The sequence below is a fragment of the Brachyistius frenatus genome, unplaced genomic scaffold, assembly GCF_029030835.1.
Source record: "Brachyistius frenatus isolate BFR_SWC_R1_liver_20210118 unplaced genomic scaffold, ASM2903083v1 Contig_3, whole genome shotgun sequence".
NCBI lineage: Eukaryota > Metazoa > Chordata > Actinopteri > Embiotocidae > Brachyistius > Brachyistius frenatus.
Genome location: NW_027210602.1, coordinates 2,146,828 through 2,169,157, shown reverse-complemented (window position 1 = coordinate 2,169,157; position 22,330 = coordinate 2,146,828). Strand labels below are relative to the sequence as shown.

General features: G+C 40.9%; 3 protein-coding genes across 3 annotated transcripts; 1 reads left to right on the top strand and 2 right to left on the bottom strand.

Annotated features, from left to right (window-relative positions):
* The first annotated feature begins 825 nt into the window (after positions 1 to 825).
* On the top strand, positions 826 to 8,106 carry ggcx (gamma-glutamyl carboxylase). The gene is made up of 15 exons (XM_069702694.1): positions 826 to 994; positions 1,281 to 1,481; positions 1,587 to 1,745; positions 2,972 to 3,137; positions 3,221 to 3,299; positions 3,417 to 3,523; positions 3,610 to 3,773; positions 3,873 to 4,168; positions 4,564 to 4,695; positions 5,419 to 5,570; positions 5,684 to 5,853; positions 5,963 to 6,093; positions 6,183 to 6,330; positions 6,931 to 7,135; positions 7,232 to 8,106. The coding sequence occupies exons 1-15, from the start codon at positions 970 to 972 to the stop codon at positions 7,389 to 7,391; spliced, it is 2,295 nt and encodes a 764-aa protein (XP_069558795.1). The 5' UTR covers positions 826 to 969; the 3' UTR covers positions 7,392 to 8,106.
* An 86-nt stretch (positions 8,107 to 8,192) lies between these two features.
* Positions 8,193 to 13,588, bottom strand: snx24 (sorting nexin 24). The gene is made up of 7 exons (XM_069702707.1): positions 13,416 to 13,588; positions 12,067 to 12,150; positions 11,104 to 11,208; positions 10,764 to 10,858; positions 10,600 to 10,629; positions 10,358 to 10,422; positions 8,193 to 10,177 (listed from the first exon to the last, which is right to left on the bottom strand). Exons 1-7 carry the CDS (start codon positions 13,482 to 13,484, stop codon positions 10,107 to 10,109), a joined length of 519 nt encoding a protein of 172 aa, XP_069558808.1. The 5' UTR covers positions 13,485 to 13,588; the 3' UTR covers positions 8,193 to 10,106.
* Positions 13,589 to 14,317: 729 nt separating this feature from the next.
* Positions 14,318 to 20,425, bottom strand: loxa (lysyl oxidase a). Its single transcript, XM_069702681.1, has 7 exons — positions 19,611 to 20,425; positions 19,211 to 19,319; positions 18,613 to 18,750; positions 16,849 to 17,005; positions 15,268 to 15,363; positions 14,924 to 15,039; positions 14,318 to 14,832 (listed from the first exon to the last, which is right to left on the bottom strand). Exons 1-7 carry the CDS (start codon positions 20,269 to 20,271, stop codon positions 14,826 to 14,828), a joined length of 1,284 nt encoding a protein of 427 aa, XP_069558782.1. The 5' UTR covers positions 20,272 to 20,425; the 3' UTR covers positions 14,318 to 14,825.
* Between the last annotated feature and the right edge of the window lie 1,905 nt (positions 20,426 to 22,330).

The following is a 22,330-nucleotide window of genomic DNA, read 5'->3' as shown; positions in this document are numbered from 1 at the left end:
GCAAAGGATGTGTGAATTATTTTATTCATAAAATAGTATATTATCTTGTTATATTCAAAATAAGGAAATAGCCTAAATATATTGCTGACAACTCTCCAGTGAAATTCTGCGGTGTTCGAATCAAGACAGGCTTAAAATACTGCAAAAAAAAAAAAAAAAAGCTGTCACAAAAGACATCAGAGTTAGTACCATTGTAAATTTAGTGTTTCACAATTCTTTCATAATTGCAGGAAATTTTGTTGCCAGAAGTCACTACCAGACTGAAGCGTAAGATCCTGTGACCCTGTCTGTCAAAGAAAAATAACTAAGCAGCCTCTTGCCGTATACTATCATAGGTTTTTGGAAGATGAGGTATAACTTCTTTGTTGGTCATGTCATTTTTCTGTGAAAATATGAAGTGCAATTTTTCAAAAAAAAACAACAACAACCAATCAGATCAAAGGGTGCACAAGCACTGTTATTAAATAATGTTACTGTTGAAATACCGAGCACTTCTATAATATCTAAGTACATATAAATTATGATTAAACATTACAACCAAATTTGATTAATTTACGTTTTTGGTTGTTTTTTTTTCAAAAGGAAAACAAGATTCTGTCATAGCTAAATAAATAAAACAGAAACCCAGTACATTATATTTACTTTTCTGCTGATGCTTTGATTATTTCCCATACAGGTGGAAAATATTTGATTTGCGACGACTCAACCAGGATATGACGTAGGAGAAGTGACTTCTGTTAGGTGGGACCGTCGTCGGAACCAGCCAATAGACGACGAGCACCTCTTTCACAACATTCCAATCCCTCCCAAACCATCCTCCTCCTCCGGACCTCTGTGTGGGACTGTGACACGTAAACCTTGTCCGGTTCATTGACTTGACCAGGCAGGACACCTCCGTCTGGGGCAGGGCTAGCAGAGAGAGCCCCTGTCCCGAAGCAAAATCCTGCGTTTTTTTTTTTTTTTTAAATCATGGAGGCGAGAGACGCTATTGGAGGTGAGGTTGTTGTTAGCAGCGACAGGCAGTATGACGCCGTGTTGTTGTTTATTCAAAGCAATAAGCATTTAAACCAACGTGTAACTGGATAAGCTGTTATCGAAATCATCGCCGTATTTATGGTGTAAATAAGAGCTGAACGTTTTGTAAATCGCTTTTTAAATTTTTTTATTTTTTTTAATTTTATTTTTTTTAAATAGAGCACAAAGACTTCGTCCACAACTTGGTACACCATATGTTGCTTTTAGTCATAAACACTACTTTATATCGTGTTTGTGATCCCTAGGTGCTCTTGTGAGCAGCGATGGAGAGGAACAAACTGCAAAGAAGGATGCAACTCCGAAAGCTGATAAACCGCAGACCAAAAGCAAGATGGAGCAGATCTTTGGGTTCAAAAAGGAGGACCTGAACTCCTGGGAAAGCCTGGTTTCCCTCCTGAACCGCCCCACTGACCCTGCATCTCTGGGCATCTTCCGCTGCTTGTTTGGTAAAAAATAAATAAATCATTTCTTCAGCCTGGCTACTGGGAATGCAGCTTTTCTCCAATCCGTTGCAAAATAGTGCCCCATTTCATCACATGTCTTTCACGCAGGGTTGCTGATGGCTATTGACGTAACACAGGAGCGAGGCCTCAGTCACCTGGACTACAAGTACCTAGACGGGGCCCCTGTGTGTCGCTTTCCCCTCTTCAATTTCTTACAGCCATTGCCGCTGGACTGGATGTACCTCGTCTACGTGGTAATGTTCCTCGGTGGGTCACACTTCTTGTCTCATGGCAGAGATTACAGAGTGAAACGTTCCCACCTCACTGATTACAGAGGCTACACAGGAGAGGAGACGGACCCCGGAGTGTTTTTTTGAGCAGTTATTTTATAGGAAACACTCTCCCTGGGAACACTTGACTAGTAAAGATTAAGGCCAGTCCTGCAATTTTCCACTTACCCCCCCCCCCCCACACACACACAAAGCAAACAGACAGCAGAACACAATGACACCACAAGTAAATCAGTACTGATGAAAAAAAAAATCATTCAGACTACAAAGCTAGTACTTTACTAAGCTAACGCACCAGCCAGAGTACAAATCCATGTTCTACTTATATTCTTAGCATTTCCAGTATTTAGCCAATATCTTTCTCTAAATATTCCACTTTCTTTCTAACAGAAAATTAAAGTAAAGCTAACTATGTTGTAAATAGTACTGTTTGTTTTATATATATATATATATATATATATATATATATATATATATATATATATATATATATATAAATCCCTCTATATATGTCACATGCAACTTTTAACTTTATTATATTTCTATTTGCGTACAACAGTGTACATTACAATGCCAGACTAAATTATGTCCGAAAAAACATTTTACGTTCTTCAACGTCAACGGTAAAGCGTTAGTTGGCAAGTTGAACATGCACATTCCTTCCACCTCGTACGTGCAGACTGGATGACCCTTGTTTGTAGAGAGTCGCTGTGATTGGTAGTTACTTGCTGGCCAACCCTGATTGATTTGTTTTTATTCAGATCAGTTCCACTTTTTTAAACACTGAAATTCAGATGGACGGGTGCTCACAGACACGCGTATTTAAAGGAACCCTTCCATTAAATATTGTTAGTGACATGCAGTGGTCAAAATTAGTTATTTCAACTAATATTATAACACGATACTGTTGCCTACTGCAGCTTTAATTTGCAAAAAGTACGTCTTAATTTTCCCCACATTTAAACTAAGTGTTGCAGCTCCATAATGTGGGAGGAAATCTAAGACATCTTTAAAACCAGTAAAGGCTGAGATATCCTCACTTTTAACCCCTCATAACAGCAAAACTCCAAAAACGATGGATCCTACGTTACCAACTCCAGGCCCCCAGTTTTATTTATCTTCTTTGTCGTCACTTAAAAAAAGTATTATACAGTAACAACTTACTATTATTATTGTTAACCAACGTTATGTGTTTAATCAAAGGCGCCTTGGGCATCATGCTCGGCTGTTTCTACCGCCTCTCCTGCCTCATGTTCATCTCGACGTACTGGTACATCTTCTTTCTGGACAAAACAGCCTGGAACAACCACTCATACCTCTATGGCCTCATTGGGTTCCAGCTCACACTCATGGAAGGAAACAGATACTGGTGAGGCGATGCTTACTGATCTGCCTGCCTGTGTGTGTGCGCGCTCGATCGTTTCCGTCATTTATATCCGTGTGTATCTGTAGGTCCATCGATGGATTGCGGAGGCCCTCCATAAGAAATGCTCATGTGCCTCTATGGAATTACACGGTGCTGAGGTCACAGGTGTGCACATAACTGACTTTCCTGGTTTCCGGTCAAACATAAAGTCTATTTTTCAACTTGTGAATTATTAACGGACACCTGCGATCTAACCACGTCTACATTTTGTGTTCCTAAAAGATATTTATAGTATACTTCATCGCTGGAGTAAAAAAGTTGGATGCGGACTGGGTGGAGGGATACTCGATGTCATACCTGGCACACCACTGGCTTTTTGATCCTTTCAAGTAGGTATTATTTAGCCGCCTTTAGCCACTGATGGTTGTATCTCAGCACTTACGCTCTGATTAAGGTGCACCCACATTTTTTCCAGATTGATTCTTCCTGTGGAGTTAATAAATCTACTGGTGGTGCACGGAGGCGGTCTGGTTCTGGATATGACTGCCGGCTATCTGCTCTTTTTTGATGCCACGCGGCCCTATGCGTTCTTCTTTGTGTCCTACTTCCACTGTATGAACTCTCAGCTCTTCAGCATCGGTGAGTCTGCAGCCGTGTTTCATTCAAAACATAAGGAGCGCTTTTAATTCTACCGTTAATTTATGCTGCGCCATTTTAACTTGTACGTATCGTCCGCAGGGATGTTCTCCTACACAATGCTGGCCACTAGTCCTCTCTTCTGCCACCCTGATTGGCCAAGACGATTCTTCGCCCGTTTCCCATCGTTCCTCAGAGCTGTCCTGCCGTTCACCTCACCGGAGCCCCAGCACAGCACGTCCTGTGTTTACCAGGAGATCCGCAGTGCTGAGCGGCAGGAAACCCCAGCTGTTCCCACAGCTCCCAAACTGAGACTAAAGCAGAAGCTGGGAGCCATTTTTACAATTCTCTATATAATTGAACAGTTATTCCTGCCTTACTCCCACTTCATCACACAGGTACGTCGTTCTCGCATGTCTTTATCAGTAAAAAAAAAAAAAAAAAAAAAAAAAAAAAAATGCTTCTATAGATTGAATAGACAATGAAAAAAACCCAAACTATTTTCACACATTTCTTTCACTACTTTTTTGCACAGTGATCCTCAGAACAGCCTTTTAAACCCTCTCTGAGTTAACACACGGATAGTTTCTTAATCAGAGTTAACAGTCATTGGTTCACAGCAAACAGCAGCTCAGGCTAGTATTGTCAGCAGAAGCTCTAAAAAAAAAAAAGTAGAGACTCCATCATTTAGTCTCCAAACGTGTTTTTTTCTTCTCCTGACTCATGGTGAATTTAAAGTGGGAAAAGAGTAAAGATGGTGATGAAATGATCCTGACATGTTGTTTGCCTCCAGGGTTACAACAACTGGACCAATGGCCTTTACGGCTACTCATGGGACATGATGGTTCACTCCCGCAGCCATCAGCATGTTAAGATCACCTACAAGGATGGAAAAACTGGTGAAATCGGATATCTGAACCCCGGGGTGAGTTACACGGAAAACACTGACACGGTATAAGAATGACACATGAACTACATATATTCGGCTTATCTTAACGATGTATATAAAGTATATCTGACATATGTTCGACATAAATGATAGGTTTTGCTTTTGTGGCAAAGTAATGTTGTTTGGTTTGGACCTTCAGACTTTTCAGTTTGGTCGTAACCAAAGTAGCAGGTCTGAAAGGTGCCTCGGACCTGTGAAAACACTCTTTGGACCAATTACAGGAAGTTGAGGCAGGCTATTGACATCCATTAAACAGTATATAAGAATAAATAGAACTGGAAGAGAAGTGAAAAGGGGTCGCAGTACAACAGGTTTTTGGAAGAAGTGGGTCTTCAGGGTTTTCCGCCTAAGAGTGTTGCGGTTGGTGAAAGTGGAAAGGAGTTGTATTCTGTTAGAGAGCCACGAAGGCAAACTTCTTGTGGTAGCACATTGGGAAAGGAGGAAACAACATATTTAATTGTAGTTTGGTCTGTGAAGAAATCACATGAACACAACGTAACAAAAACATGAACCCTGGTTCAAATTTCAGTCTAAACTTTCAGGTGTGAAAACATCCTTAAATCACTTTGCTTTTTTAACACAGTTCTTATCACTGCTGTCTCCTCTTTCTGACTTGACCTTTGGGATTGTAATTGCCTCTTAATTTTAGCTAAGACAATTTACAAATAAATTGGGAATAATCTCGTCTGTGTACTGCAGGTGTTCACTCAGAGCCGTCGCTGGAAAGACCACGGAGACATGCTGAAGCAGTATTCTACGTGCCTCAATCACTTCCTGCCTCGCTATAACATCTCTGATCCAGAACTCTACTTTGACATCTGGGTGTCCATCAATGAACGCTTCCAGCAAAGGTACGAGAGCCTTTTGCTTGAGACGAAAAAGCCGTTAATGTTATGTTCTATCCATCATGATGATGGTATTGATGAGTGTTAGTCTTTGAATTTGCTCTGGACTCTTCTCGAAGGATCTTTGATCCTCGAGTGGACATCGTGAAGGCCGATTGGTCCCCTTTCCAACCAAACCCGTGGCTCATGCCTCTGCTGGTGGACCTCTCACCTTGGAGAACCAAGTTCCAGGAGATCGAGGGCAGTTTGGACAATCAGACTGAGATTGTCTTTATTGCCGATTTCCCAGGTTACAAACCTCTCCTTGTTATTTCTCTCTTGCGGATGGAAAAGTGTAGCTGTGAATAATTGCTGCTACACAGGCTGCCTTTGTGTTAACTGAATGTGTTACTTTTTAGGCCTCCACTTAGAAAACTTTGTGAGCGAAGATCTGGGCAACACCAGCGTCCACGTGCTGCAGGGCCAGGTGAACGTGGAGATAGTGGAGGAGAAAAAGAACCACACTCTGCAGCCTGGTGAGCAGATGAAGGTACAGTCACACACCACTATCACTGTTGATGAGCTGCTGTTCAACCTGGACCCACTGAAGTGTTGGTAACACGATGTGAATGTGTGTAGGTGCCTGCGGGGGCCTATCATAAGGTGTACACGGTGTCTGAGGGCCCCTCCTGCTACATGTACATCTACGTCAACACCACAGAGGCGGCGCTGCAGGAGAACTTCACCAAGCTGTTGGACCTCCAGGAGCGTGTTCGCAACGGAACAGGTGAAAACACAGCAGCAGTTCAAAACTGACTTCAGCTGACTTCCTTTAAGACAGGCTCAGCTCTACTGGTACACTCATGCAGCTTTTCAAGGTACTCGGCAGGTGAGGTTGTTCTGAACATCTGGGACCTCAGTTCTTCTTCATGTAATCCCAGACTGACTCCATGGTGAGTTCAGGGCTGCGGAGGGGCCACACCATCCTTAACATACATTTTGTATTTTAAATAGTTATGCAAGTAATTTACTTTCGTTTCCTAAAATGTTCTCGTTGACTTTTCTAACAGAATTGAACATCGGTCTCTTGGGTAAAAGTGCTGTTTGTTTTACTCAACCACCCCTGACCTCCATCCTATGCAGATTTTATCACTCTATTTGGTCACATGACTTTGTTATCTGACCCGGTTGGTCAGATAAGCGTTTGATAATGGCAGAATAGAAGAAAGGGCCCTTTGTGCGTATCCCTGACACCAAATGCTTTGACGAAACGGCAGTATCTGACGCCCTGGAAACAAGAACGGGCTAGATCCATGACAATACATTAACCTGGCTTGATAACTCGAAAAAGATTCATCAGACGTTGACTTGTCCGTTTCACCCACAGAAACTGAGCCTCTTCCACCTGAGCTGCAGCCTCTTATGGCTGCAGAAGGCGATGAAGGGTCGGAGGTCAACGCCACCGACCCCATCGTGCGTCTGTTCCTGAAGAGGCAGCGGCGGATGAAGGAGGTGAAGAAACGCAGGGAGGCTGGTGCTCTGGAACGACTGGAGCGCTTCACTGTGAAGAAATATTACACGATACGGAGAGGGTGAGTTTGTCCGAAAACACAGCAAAATTCCAGGTTTTGCAACCAAAAACTTTTTTTTTTTTTTTAAATCCGTAACTCCGGCCCTTTGTCTCCTAGAGTCTTGATGACCGCCATCGCAATGCGAAACCTGGCGGTGGGTCTTCCTCCGATGGAGCAGCTGACGAGGGAAGTCGCCTTCGCCAACATGAGAGAACCTCAGTCAGAGGCCAACCAAGACGAGCGGCTCAAAGATGAAGTTGGTCACGGAGAACTTTAAAGCCAAAAGATTTTCGTTGCTGAATCACACATTTTCATGAAACGTGTGTGCTCTTACAACTGGACTGTTACTACACCAGGACATCGGCGCCCAGCGATCAAAGATTTTTTAATTTTTTTATGCCCCTGAAATATTTGGGTTTCCAGATAATTTCCAAATGTGAAGTCAGCATTTTGTTTTACAATTTGTTTATGAATCTGAATTTATTGCAGAGGATGAGTTTCTGTTACAGCTGCACATTAGTATCTTTCCCTATGACTTCAAGGCATTATGCAATCTGCCGAAGATTATGTTATAAATATATGCTAAAGTGTTGATGCTGCTTTGTGTTGGATGAAGATGAAGAACCGAGGTGAAAGCATGTGACTGAACTTAGGCTTTATGTTTAAAGGGAACAGATTTCAGTGACCCTGCTGACATGAACGGGATTTTTTATTAATGACTCGTCTTTTTGGTACACATTCAGTTTTTAAAGCAGCTCTAATCAGAACAAGTTTGAGATGCCATTATTACAGATTTACAGGATATGTGGAGATTTCATTGAGTTTACGGTTCTGATCTTTTATGTGAAAAAATGATGTTGGCTCATCTATCAAGCAGCCTTTTCTAATCATTTTTCTAATAAAGAGCCCATGGTGTCTATAAATGTGAAGTTTTTTTATTATTTTTTTTTTTAATTAAAATAAACTTGAACTTCTGAGTTGGACCAACAAGGTTTGTGGAAATAATGAATTTTATTGGTGTCAGTATTTCACACACCGCCCGTCTTAAAGTGCTACAGTAGAAGTTCAGTGTTCCCTGTAGGTTATGGCACAGAAATTACACACACAATATTACACCATATAAATACATATAAATCTACTAGATGGATTCCTAGGAAATTATTTACTTTGTTAAAACATAGAATCATGATCTCTACTGTTTTCATTTCATTCAGCACAGACGTGTAGTTATCAGTGTTGTGTCGTGGAGGTCCAGTCACATAAGAAAGCTCTAAAAGGCATATCACAAAACTGCTGGGTCAACAATTACTGTCCACAAAGTGACACGCAGCGACGTAATGTTTCACGTAGGCTACAAGTAATTTGGAGTGTTGACAACTTTTGTAGTTTTACAGATGAAATTCATCTACAAAAAAAACAACAAAGAGTGTTTGTATTTTATTTCATATTGCACAGTATCTTACTGGCTTTCAGTCTTTTAAATCTCTCTTTTAAAAAGATTCTCTGTACATGATCACCTCAACTGTGTCTGTACATGATGTGTGACTTCAACATTAAGTGTAATATGACTGGTGTTAGTGTGAGATACTGGCATTTACTTTAAGTGTTATCAGAACTAAAGCTTTTGATGTGAAAATCTACTTCACCTGCAGCTTGCTGTCACTGGTCAGTGTGTGTGCAGAGTCTGATGAAAAATTTTGTGAGATTTAATAGGGACAGGCAGGTTTCTATTCAGGTTTTTTTTTTTTCTAGTCAGGTTTTGATCGACAGATCAATAATATTTTATTTTTACATTGTTTTGCCCAGATTTGAAATGGATTCAGATATTTTAGATTTTTGGGAGCGGCAAGCCTAACCCTGTGATTAATTCCAATGAAGGCTCATACCTCACTGTGTCTGTAGAGAGGCGGAGCTGCAAGTGAAGGAAGTAAAAAAAACTATAAATAAGAAATGAAGAATCAGCCTAAATTTCCACTAATCTTCTCTTTGTCGGCATGTTTTCTAAAACTCCGATGACACCCACTTCTTTTTATTCAGCTGCTCCTCCAGCAGCTCTCTCGAGCACCACCGTCAAATGCAACAGCCCTTCTCCACAAACGTCTACATCGCTGCCACCATCTATTTATGAAGCTCAAATCACTTCCACCCTTCAATGCAGCACAGAGCTATCAGTGCCACCAGAATGCACAAACACCCTCTTCAACCCCTGGAACGATCCGCTGTGCCACTCAGTCCCTCAGCCGGCTCCAGTTGGCAGCTCAAAAAAAAAAAAAAAATGAAAAGAAAAACCCACATCATTGGTGGTATAAAGGGAGGGGCACCTTCCCATCTGCAGCCCGTGATTCATCCAGCGCCAAACTCCCTGCCCTCTGTGCTGTGTCCTTGCAGGCCAAAAATGCGCCTCTGCCTCTGGAAAACTAACCCTCAGGTCCAGCCGCCATCAGCATTTCCTCTATAGTGTCCCAGAGTGAGAAGGTCATTCACCGTCTTCTACTACACACCCACTAAAATAAGAAATAAAAAAATTCCCTTTTTGATGAGCCTCTCAGTTCTATTTCCAATTGACCCTTTATCTTTATTCAACTCATAACCTTCCTAAAAAAGAAAGAAAATATAATTTCATTCAATGCAATGTATTGAGCTCTATTTTTCCTGAAAATAATCTTCTTAATCCTTATGTGATTATTTTAGCTGCTCTACCCCAAAACATCAAAGTTAACCTTTAAATCCGTTTCATTTTATAGCTGACAGAAGTTCATAGCTCATACTATCATGTAACAGTTTGAGATCATAGGGACAAAACATGATTTAGTGTTTATGCTTTAAAATGTGGTTTCAGGTGTCCTTTCTTTCTTCTCAATAATGGGTTTTTGTTATATGTTTTTTTAAATGAGGCTCAGTTGATCTTTGCATGTTATGTTCTTCCTGCTGCACACCTAAAATGGTGTAAGGATATGAAGCATCCGTTTGTAGTGACGTGCAGTCTGCAGCTCTACCTCGGCTGAAGATCTGGGTAGAAAACTCCGTGTACCACACCTTCAATCACGACATTAGAAAACGCATCTGAAAGTAAAGAAGACATTTATTTGTTTTTGTTATAAGAGGTAAGATAAATAAGCCTGAAAAATATCTGTGCAGTAGATTTACAGCAAACTTACAAATATGTAATCATTTTTTTTTAACTGTGCAGTTTGAATGATTGTTTTAAAGGTGGAACAAAAGGGGATTTTAGCCTGAACGCACCGTGTGCAGGGGGCAGCAGGTAGGGGTCTCTCAGGAACAGCAGGACCGGCTGATGGGACAGTTTACTGAACAGAGTCAAGTAGGTTCATGGGCAGCATGTAAAAGAAGAGACAGGCGGCGTCACTGACACGCTGGGTGAAGGTCAAACGCAGAGCAAACAGTCACGGGAGGTTTAACTGGTTAAAGTGCAAAACAAGCACATAACCTGCTGTTTTCAAAACACAGGAAACTAAACGACTCACCTCGACTCCTCCGATTCTGTATCAAATGACCTGAAAGAGGAAAAGTTCAAAGTTATGCCACATCCACTGTCCTGGGAACAAAATCTGCAACAAACAAAACAACACCACAAATTGTGTCTTATTTTGTGAAAAAAAATAAAAAAAATCCTGCAGTTTCAACTTACCCGCAGCTCTCTGTTTTTGGCACTGAAGGAAAATGGCGGATATTCAGGAAATCCAGGAATATCTTTGGAAGAACCTCATTTTCCATAATTATAGTCTGACAAAACAAAAGCAGGTTTCAGTGTGTGGACGAAGCAGCGACACAGAACCGAAGAGCTCTGGATGACCTCTTTTTTAGGGAACACTGAACAATCTGTTTAATCTCCCCACATCTGCACTCCATTTTAAATGTTTATACAAAAATTGTATTTGGTAAATGGGGAAATATGTATGGTCTAAAATGTTTTAGTTCATTTAAGGGGAAAAAGTCTGAGCAGGTGGGGTGAAGGAGTGTCAGAGTACCTGCAGGTAGAGCTCCAGGCCGTGCTTCCTCTGCTCCAGGACTTTGGGAACCCAGTTTCTCACATGTTTTGAGGGGATCTCAGGCGGCTTTATGCTCTTCTTCAGCTGGAAGAATTGAAAAATGTTAGAAAAAAAAATGATTTGGACAGTTAAACTGTCAGCAAATGTCCACAAGGTTCAGACAGATATTTAATCAAATATAAAACCAACTGGTACTTGATCAATAATAAATTTAAAAAAAAAAATCCGATTTAACCAGCTGATATTTAGACCTATAATAACATTAACAATGGCTCTGTTGTATTCAGGTGTCCCTGTAAATCATGGCAGTGTGAGAGTGAGGCGGCATGTGCGATACCAGGACCTTGAAACTGGAGCAGTTAAACACACTTCAGCTGTAATTCATTTTTTTACACACTCGCAGTCAAACACAGTGTGCATTAATGAGCAGAGCAGGAAGAGGAAGTCATCTGTAAGACTGCAACCCGAAACAAACTAGCGTGGTCAACATGGTTAACCAATATGAAGCAAATTGAATATCTATTCTCTGCTGTGATTTCCTGTACACACTTCTTAGTTTTACACAGGAATTCCATGTAAATAAATAAAAAGTTAAATGTTTAGTTAATAAAATGTTAGAAAAAGGCTTAGCTCATTTTTTGTTTCACAAACAAATTGGATTCAGGTTAAAATGATGCAGGACAAGCTTCACATCCCCACAGTGAAGAGGCTGAAGTATGACTCGCTTATTAATATAATTGTCAGCTGATTTTCAGTAGTTTGATTAACAGACTAAACCATTTAGTACTTTATACGCCTGCACAGATGGCGAAATGATGTTGCAACTCAAATATCAGCACCGAACCCAGTGATTAACGTAGAGAAATCGTAGTTTTCATATTTTAAAAGGGAAAAAGTTAGGGACGCCAATAAATCATGGTAAAAATCTGTATTAAATCTCACCATTTTATGCAAAGCGTGGAACTCACTGTAGCGCTTCTCCAAAGTATGTTGTCTGCCATTCATCAGCACGTCAATTTTAAAGACCTGAAAGACAGAAGAAATAAAAAAACCATGTCAGGGCTGCTTGTTGAGGGAATCTCTCAGTCAGAAACGTCCCCTCTCTGTACAGACAGTTAATGTCGATGTCAGCGAGAGGAAACATCTGTCAGGGTTGATCTTAACATCCCTCCATGGACCGTTTCCCACTTCCCTCACTCAGTTGGTTTCGTCAGTGAAAGATTCACAGTCACTGCACACACGTCGCTGTTCTCACCAGCGAGGAAATTTACCATAAATGACGGCAGTGCTGTCATTGCATTTCTCTACGGGGAACATGAACACAAAGGAAAACAACAAGTAATAATTATCAACACATCCTGAACACCTCAAATCTCAAGTCTCCGTTTCTGGATCCATGAGTGATTATTAAACATCTAATCTAAAAACCATGGGCCTTTTTAAACTATTGTAACCTGCACTCTTTAAGGAAGGCTGTCATTTCTTTACGCCCTCACAGCTTTGTGCACTGAGCATGGTGACGTTGGAACAGGAAAGAGCCTTCCTCAGTATCCTGCCACGAAGCTAGACGCAAACTATTGTCTAAAGCAGTGGTTCCCAAAATGGAGGTCAGGGCCCCTTGGTGGGTTCCCAAGATAAAAAAAAAAAAAAGAAAAATTACCAAAAAAAAAAAAGGGGCCACCAGAGCGTCTGAGAGTTCAGACAATATTTTAAGCTTTTACAAGAGAAAACAAGTAGTGTAGTTTACAAACAGCCGCCCAGGACTCTCTGCCTCCCTGAAGCACTGTACGGACTAAAAGTCAGGACATTACAGCCTTTGATTTTGACTTTATTTTATTTTATTTGTCTCTCACGAGTCTCCCAGTTACATAGAAGTTCAATCAAACTGAAAGCCACAGTGTAGCCTTCCAAGAAAAAAAAAAAAAGGATTTGTGTCATATTTAGGTCAGACTTTCTTTTCTATTGTGTCAGACAGACAGCTGGGGGGCCTTGCAGGGCTGGCTGGGTTGTTTACACGCCCGGTGGCTCTTTACTTAGACACAAATTCAAATGTCAGTGTGAGTTTCGGCTCTTTAGCTTCTTTGATTTGAATTTGAAGGCTGAAATGTTGTCAGTGTGAAACAACAAGGTGAATTCAGGGCAGATCTGTGAACTCAGTGAGTTCACGATACAAACTGATGACAGCAATAGAGCAGGCAAACACACACACACACACACACACACACACACACACACACACACACACACACGCACGCAGGCATGCAGGCAAAGGTTATTAGTGAGCAGCTTACCGTGTATCCTTTCTCCACCGAATTATTTTCTGAACGAAACGACGGGATCGACACTCGGACAGGATGCATTTTCACGTTTAATGTTTTTACTCGATCCTGTGGCGCTCACACACACAAACACACACACACACACTCACACTCACTGCTGGTGGTAGTTTACTCCAGTTTGTCTGTCTGACAGCTGCATGATAAAAATCAGTTTAAATTAGATGAACAAAGTGTAAGTGGCGCCACCTGGGGGAGCGGAGGACACACGCGCAGGACAGGATTATAGACTTTATGAAAGGACAGGACCTTAATGTAGGACTTTTTTTTTATCCAGTCCATGAACAGAACTAATGGTTTATTTTAATGGACAGGTAAATTATACAATAATTTATTATAAATCTGACTTTATAGACATTGCAAATCTTCTTTCTCTTCTTTATTAAACTATTGATTTAGATTGACTGAGATGATAAACAGATTTAACATTTAAAAGACATACTAGGCGATTTATGCACATTTGATAAATGGTTTAAAACACACTATAATGTAGTTACTGGCAGCTACAGACATTTGAGAGTGTTTGTCAATGTAAAATATTTGTCAGTGAAAGTGCTGGAGAACTTTGTTTTTTGTTGTTGTTTGTTTTATATCACTATCACAAATGAAGTGCTGGGCATTTTGAACTGTTTTTAGATATTTTATCCACTAAACAATCAATGGATTCATCCAAAATAATCAGCTAATTCCCCAGTGAAAAGAACAATCATTCGTTTGCAGCCCAACTTGATATTGGCCTTTTTAAAATGATGTGTATTTTTGTGGGTGTTTGTGTTGAGTAAAGACAATAAGATGTTTGAAACAAAGACAAGACAAGGAGAGAGTCGTCACCAAATAATCAGCTTAAAGCAACCATACAATATCACAAAGTTTTATTCAAGTAAGTTTCTTCAAAAGCTTTTGAGTAAAGAGAGATTTCATCGGTTGCATATAAATATAACAAGACATTTTCCTTTAAACAACAGGTTCTTTTTAAAATTGTAATATATTTGATATTGACTTAACAAGAAGGGCAGGCTGGTTTATGATTTTACTTAACTTTTCTAGGATCCTACATGTCATGGATTTCATTTTTTACATGTGGCCTGAAATCTACCAGAAGTAAGACATTTTCTAAAGAAAAGTTGAGATAAGGAGAAAAAAAACCTGCTCTCCCACGCAAGCAAAGAAGGATTCGACATTATTCGCACCATGATGTCAGATGGTTCCTACTTGTTTTTCAAATCAGGAAGTATTTCAATTATAAAATTAATGTATGTCTTACAAAATCTTATTTTATATTTTTCTATATAGTTTCATATGCAGTCCTCTTCATTGTTATTTACACAGCATGTCTGTAGAGTCGCTGTAAGTGACCATCGTTTCTTAATATCTGAAAAATGAAAATGGAAAAGCATTAAATAATTATTGGAGGACATGAGAAATCCCAAAGATATATGTGTCACCTCTAACGTGATACTTACGATGACATGTGACAACCTGACACGTAGGCATAGTTGCCCGTGTACCGAACATCACAGCGCACAATGTTGTTGCTGTAGTCTGATTCTGGGACTTGATAGGATGGATTTACACTGACCTGTGGAGGAAAAAAGTATAATACAAAATAAGAATTTAGGAAAATACAGTCTACAAAGTAAAGAGCATGGACTCAAAACATTTTGTTTTTGTACACATTTGTCTACAGTCTACAAAGTAAAGAGCATGGACTCAAAACGTTTTGTTTTTGTACACATTGTGATTCCACTAAGTGTTACTCCTTTTAAAGGGATTAAAGTGGGGACAACATCTGGTATTTCAAACAAACCTTCAGGACATAGTTGCCAGGTTTCACATCTGTGATGTCAATCCACTGGCAGTCGATGTCTGCGTTGTAGGTATCATAACATCCCGGGCTCAGGCCCTGCACATTGGACAACATCCTTTAAAAAAAAATCTACTAAACTTCTTATTAAACTATAAAAGGTTCTTTAAGGTAAAAACAGCAGCTAACCGTAACCTTGACAAAGATTTTAATGTTATTACAGTCTGACATCTGATGATAGGAATAATAAAAAAAATAAAATTCAGAGCAATAACTATGTTTTTGGTTTAATCCTGGAGGTTATTTTTGATTCAATGTCAACAAAAAGAGAAAAAAATGAAAACAACAACAAAACATCAGGTCAAAATATTGGAAAAAAAAAATGGATGGAAAATGAATTCATGTACAAAACAACTGAGTGGAAAAGTTCGGGCAGGTGAAATCATCTCAGGAGAAAACGGAAATCATAAAACTATCATCACCACTGGCTCACGCAGAAAGGAAATACTGAAACTCAAATGCAGCTTCCTCAGTAAAAGAACACTTGTTTATGTTAGCTCCACTCTCCTTTTTAGAAATTTAGAAACCAATATCTGATCTGACAAATCTGGTAAGAATTATTCCCCGCACTATGGTCTGAAGAGTTTATGGCTATCTTTATAGTTAGATTCCTCGAGGTGACCTGACTTGACATGTTCCTGTGCTAAAAGCACCATTAATTAAAGTAAATTAATGTTAAATTGATTAAATTGATTTGAGGCCCTGGTGTTGTAAATGCTGGCTCATGGTCACACTGACTGGGGACACTTGAATTTACTGGAGATGTCATTTCTGGCTGTGCTTTTTCTACTATAAAAAGTCAAAATGTGTTCTGTAAAAAGGGCCCAGTAATACAAATATGAAGAACAATGAATATGTGTCAACAGATTAGCCTCGTGCTGGTAATTTATCAAAAATGATGTCTTGTTGTAAAAAAATAATCCAGGTATAATACAAATCAGAGGATATAACTGCTGTTTCTTCAGATAGCGGTGATGTTTTTAGGCTTTAAATGTGCAGTAAATTATTTTCTGGCTTGTTAGAAATCGAGTCTGTGTAGTCACTTAGAACAGCAGATAGTTGGACTCAGAAATACTCTGATACTGTTGTTGTTCTAGCTAACAGGAGCTAACTGGCTATAGAAGCATTTAGCCTCTTGGCGGCAGCCAAAACAAGCTGTAAACAGAACACATTTTATTGCCTCATAAAGTTGATACGATGAATTTGTCAGGAAGAAGTTGCACATCCAGAAAATTAGCAAAATAATTAGCATTCGTTGTGTTCCTGTCCACCTGACAAACAAAAGTCCAATATTCACTCTATTTTTTAGCTCTGCTTCTGCTCCACTTTGCCAAAAGCCAAAACAATGACCTGAAGGAAGCTAAAACGCTCCGTGGTGCAGAGGGGAGAGTCCCCTTTCCCTTTCCTCTGTGGATTCATCACTGCAAATGACACCTTCCACATACAACTAGCGATGTTTGTGACCCACTGTTAGTGTAAAAATAGTCAGTAATGGTGATGCACTGTCGTTTTCAGCTTTGAGACCTGAGTATGTGCGGTGCAGGCAAACCGCCTGTAGTATCCGTAGTCACAGGAAGTGTCCTCCAAGCAGAAGCTTGCCTTGTGGCCCTCTGCTACCGAGTGCTGGTAGGTGGCATCCAGCAGGTCGTAGTGGCTGAACTCATCCATGCTGTGGTAGTGCCTGCAGATCAGCAGCACAGCGTTTAACGACTCAGGAGACATTTCAATAAGCTCAAAGAACTCCACATCAATTTAAAGACAGTTTAAAGACAGTTTTTTTGTTCACTAGATACAATTACATAAATACTGACTAACATGTAGCCTAAGAATATCTTATTCAAATCCCTGCAGGTCACTGACTGAAAACATCCCAGGAGGTTTTTTTAAATTTGTCATGGCTGTGTGGACCTACTGTGAATCTATCTCTGGTTTAGCTCCACTTCCTACAAGAAAGCGTTTGTTTAATGAGACAAAAACAGTCTGGATTTTACCATCAGTTGACTTTCAAAACACACTGACAAACAATCTATAGTCTACATCAACCGTTCACTGGATCTCTGCCAAAGGTGCTCCATCTTGGGCAGTATCGTTCAGCGGCCGCCTGTTTCACGACATAACTATGGACTGAGGTAGTTTCTTTGGAGTTGAGAAAAAAGAGTAGGCACTTTTCCATTTGCTCAAGAGGGACAAAAATACCAGCAGGTTTTGGTTAGGGCTCATTATCATCATCACAGAGCTTTACTTCAGCATGTCTGGATTTTCAGGTGTAAATGAACTACATTCAAACTCAAGTACAGTCATTTTCTTCACATCTTTTGAAGGGCTGAAGACAGTTTTATAGTATCAACGATGAGATTGTCAAAATAGAAAATTACATCTTTAAAAGCCTAAAGATTCAAAGTAAACTCTTAACACATCTCTGGTTCACCAGTTGGTGCCAGACCACAACAGCAGACTGCAAATGGCAAATAATGATTGCAATGTCTGGGAAATTTGTTCATTAATTATTGGTACATACTGTAACTGAATTACAAACACCTCTGTCTCAAGTTTATAGTCTGAATAAATTCATAATCTTATCATTGTGTTGTTGTCATCTTAGAAAGCGCCCTTCACATCTATAATAGCGAAGGGTTGTCTTCTATGGAGTACAACATCTTGCACCACCATGTTTCTACAGTAGCCCAGAAGGGACAAACCAAACACTGGATCAAAGGAAAGACTTTAAGTTTTCTTCAAGTTTTGTGACCACCATATTTTCTTTTTTGTGACTGGAAGCTGAGGGGTGTTCAGTTCGTTGCATTTTGCAACCTCACCACTGGATGCCACTAAATATTTCACACTGCTGCTTTAGAAAGGCACAAAAATGAGTTAAGATGAAAACCACTTAAAATCTAAATATGTAGTATTGTTGTTTGACTTTTCTGCAGAATAAAGAACTTTTTATAACAGTGAAGTGTTCTATAATGATTATTTTGAGGGATTGTCGCTCAAGATTTGTACATTTTTATGAGGCCTCATGTCCTTTTCTTGTATTTGGGGCTCCCTTACATTTTATTTAACTGGTAAATGATAAGTCAGACTTAGGCCGCACAAAGGAAACCACACATGTGGGGTAAAGACAGTTCAAAAGGTGACTAACAAAGACGAGAAGGAGGGAATACAGTCTACCAAAATGAACCAAAATCAAAGCTGACACTGGAGGGTTAAGGCCACGAAAAGTCCAACAGCCTCTTTCTGTGTGTGATGGTGAGGTGGACAGCACTGACATGACATTATTATACTCACTGGTGACAGCTGTGCCACTCCCAGGAGTAACGTGGCCTGCTGGGGAGGAAGTCGGCCGCCCCTTGGTTCTTGACTCTCTGAGGAAACCTCAGCAGCATTCGAGTGTCGTAGTCCCTAACGTTTGATCTATAAGCTGAGCTGCAGGCAGGATGCAAAGACAAAAGACATGTTTGCAGAAAAACCACACGGTCATATGTGGACACAATGACACCACTAAGGCTGTTTTGCTTCCTACATCCCCTCCTCTTAGTGGAGCAGACTGTCAGTGTCTGAGTGAGGCCAGTCTGTGTAAATGGTGGGTGGAAAAATCCTCTGGAGACACGTGGTTGTTTGGGTTGGTTTTCAATAATGTGTTTACCATTCAGGCTTTCTCTCCCCGGGCAAACTATGATTAAACTTTTACAGAAATCCACCACTCCACCCCACTCCACCATCAGTGGCAGGATCTGGTTAATTTGACCTCATCTTAGGCTTCCACTGCACAGCTCTCACCCACAAACACTTTGGATGGTTGTTATGATTCAAAGCTTTCTGAATCACACTCAGACATGGCTGCAAACCCACTTTTTTTTTCTTTCTAGCCTTGACAGAAGTCTACCTTGACAAACAGTTTTCCTCAGCTGCACATCTCAGGTTATACATCGGGACTCTCTGGACATAGGCAGAGGCCTGAATGTAGTATGGATCAGGGACCAGATCAGGGAGACCTACAACAACATAATAAAAGTAATAAAAAGATCAATAAGACAATACATGAAGCTGGTAAATAAAACAAACAAAATAAATGAATACTGATAAATAAATCAATAAATATAAGGCTTAATGTTTCCCATAGCTTAATTTAACAGATAGATTAAGTAAACACACTAAATGATCAACTTATTTATTGTTTGTTTGACTTGAAGCATTTTCCCACCATCATAAAGACAACTTTTATCTGAATATCTATTTATTTATTCTGAATGAGATGTTGTCTTGAGTACTTTTTCCACTCTTACCGTACTGATGATACCTTGTGCCATATCCGGGTCTCGATCTCGGTCTCGGTCTCTCGTAAGCGTCATGGTAATTGTAATATGGATTATCACTGTCGCTGGATTTGTAGGGGTCGTATGGATCATCCCCGACCATCATGTCCTCCCTGCTGGGCAGAGGTGGACTGACAGTGACCTTCTCCTCGGTCTCATTGACCCTGCGGGTCGCCTGCATCCCCATGCGCTCACCGGGACGGTCATTGTGATGCTGGCGGTTCTCGTGCACTCTCACGAGCCTTTGGAGTGGCGGCGGGAGGCCGTGAGAGTTGGACGCGGGTTGGGGAGGCTGCTGCTGCTGCTGCTGTTGGTGCTGCTCGGCCGCCGGCTGGCTCTGGGTGTCCGGATGCCTCACGTCCGCATCACGAATGATGGTGACAGGTCGCGTCTGCACTTGCTCCTGCTGAGCACCCCTCCGCCTCGGCGGCTGATACTCCGAGCCGTGACTTAAAATGCTAAAAATCTTGCCGTTGTGTGACCACTGGAGCGTCTGCCGGAGAGCCGCTCTTTGCTCGTTTCCTTGTTGTGTCCCCGGAGTCCTCTGAGAGTGGGCACCTTGCAGGATAAAAATAAATAAATAGACGCACGCGTATGCGTAACGTGGTGTGCCAAACACGCGTAATCCCATTATGAGCGCAATTAAAGAAGACTGAATGTGACAGAACGAATACAAAAATAAGCAGGGGTGCCACTTAAATATCCTTCATCTCTGTTTGAAGGATATCCAGTGAACAATGAAGAAAAGCTAAGTTTGAGTGTATCCTTGTAAACTCATATGGCTGTGCTCCTGCAGCCTGCAGATGCGCCCTGTGAGATGATGAGGAGGAGTAGGAGGAGTTCAGCATTTGTAGTTTCTGATTCTGTTATACAAGTCTGCTGCTGTTGTTCATATAACCAGTGGATACGGGATGTCCAGCCAACTGTGTTTGATAACTGCTCAGTCTGGCCCTTTAAAATGTGCTTTAGTAACACAGACAGTGAAACTTCTTTTCTTCATCAGTAACAAAACAGACAGTAACAGATGCAAACTTCTTATGAAACCTACTTTACTTTGTCAAAGTTTACAAATATGGCCCATTTCTTATAAATGTCTGTATACTTTCCTAATTTTTTCGTTTTCTACCAGATCAACAACATGTCATGATAAATAGCTTTCCCCTTGACTGTTGGATGAACTCCCAACCAAATTGCAACACCCTTCGCCAGAAATCTCAGCACTCATCAACTTTTTCAGAGGAAGATCTCAAGAACTTAAACATAACTCCCCGATGGTACTGCAACATTTTCAGATTTTTCTGGGAAACGTTCTCCCACAACCCCCCTTCCACCTCCACCTAAGCGCCGTCTGCACTGGAGCTTTGCTGAAAACGTGAAAGGCTCATCACATGCATCACAGTATTCTCCTATAAGGTCATAATTACTCTGAGTAAAAAACAACATGAGGCTGTGGTGATACTTGATATCTACTTTGCTGCGTCTGGTGCAGACGGTCAACCCCAAGAACTTCTGCTGATAAATCAAAGTCATTTGCTGCAGCCCAGTCAAATCACTGCTCTTCTGCTCCCACCACATGTATAATACATAGCTTGGGAAACTTAATCCAAGGTTTTCATTTTCATCTGTCTGGCAAACCAGGAAATTCTTTCTAGCATGTACACAATTGACCACAGCACGGCTGCTAAACCGCAGCAAGGATTTTTACTGATTCTCAAATCACAAAGATTTGTGAGAACTACCGACTTCAAAGCAAAGAAATTGGATTTTATAGGAAGCACCAAAATCAATAAATAGAACAATAAATAGTAAGCTTCATTGGTTATAAAACACATCTTGATTAATTTAGATGGAACTGAAGAGAAAAGAAAAATCTAAACGAGGCATTTACTGACAGATAAATGACCTCGTGGCAGATGTAGGATAATAAATACAAGAGAAAATTAAAACTGCAAGCAGGGATATACGGGCCCTCGCACTCTTTGCACCGCCTCCCCGAAGCCGGCTCCCCAACGTGCAGCGCACGAGGGACCGCATGTCCCCGCTTAAAGTTGCTATTTTTGTCTCATTTCCTGTCTCCAGCAGGGGACGCTATGACTATGACGGAATATTACTATCAGGTGTCTTCAGGGCGGGACTGCAATCAAAGATTTAATGTTTGAGGAAGATCGGAATATGTATATAAAAGTTACAGTCAGTTGCATGTTCATGGCGAGATGCTCAAAATGGCCGCCACGACACGGTCACACTGATCGACGAAAACAAATTCATGATGCCGAGACACTTTTCGGTACATCTAAGTGTGATACGCGTGTCCAACGAATTTGGTGCATGTAGGTGAAACTAGGTGCCGGAGCTGCAGTTTAGGGGGCGCTGGCGAGCCGTTTGGCCACGCCCACTCGCAAAACACATCAGATGGATGGTCTCACCACGCCGGACATATGTCACACGTTTCATGAGGTTTCAAGCATCCTTTGACCTTAAACATCAACTTCCTGTGTCACGGCGAGACATCAAACTTTGCCGCATCGTCACGGCGACGCCCATTGACAAAGTCGAACGAATATCTCAATATATCATCAACTACATGTTCAGGTTATTGTGACCCGACTTTACGTTCACGTGATCAACCAGCTTGACGCAGAATGTGAAAGTGTCATTTCCAGTGTCCACCAGGGGGCGCTATGACTATG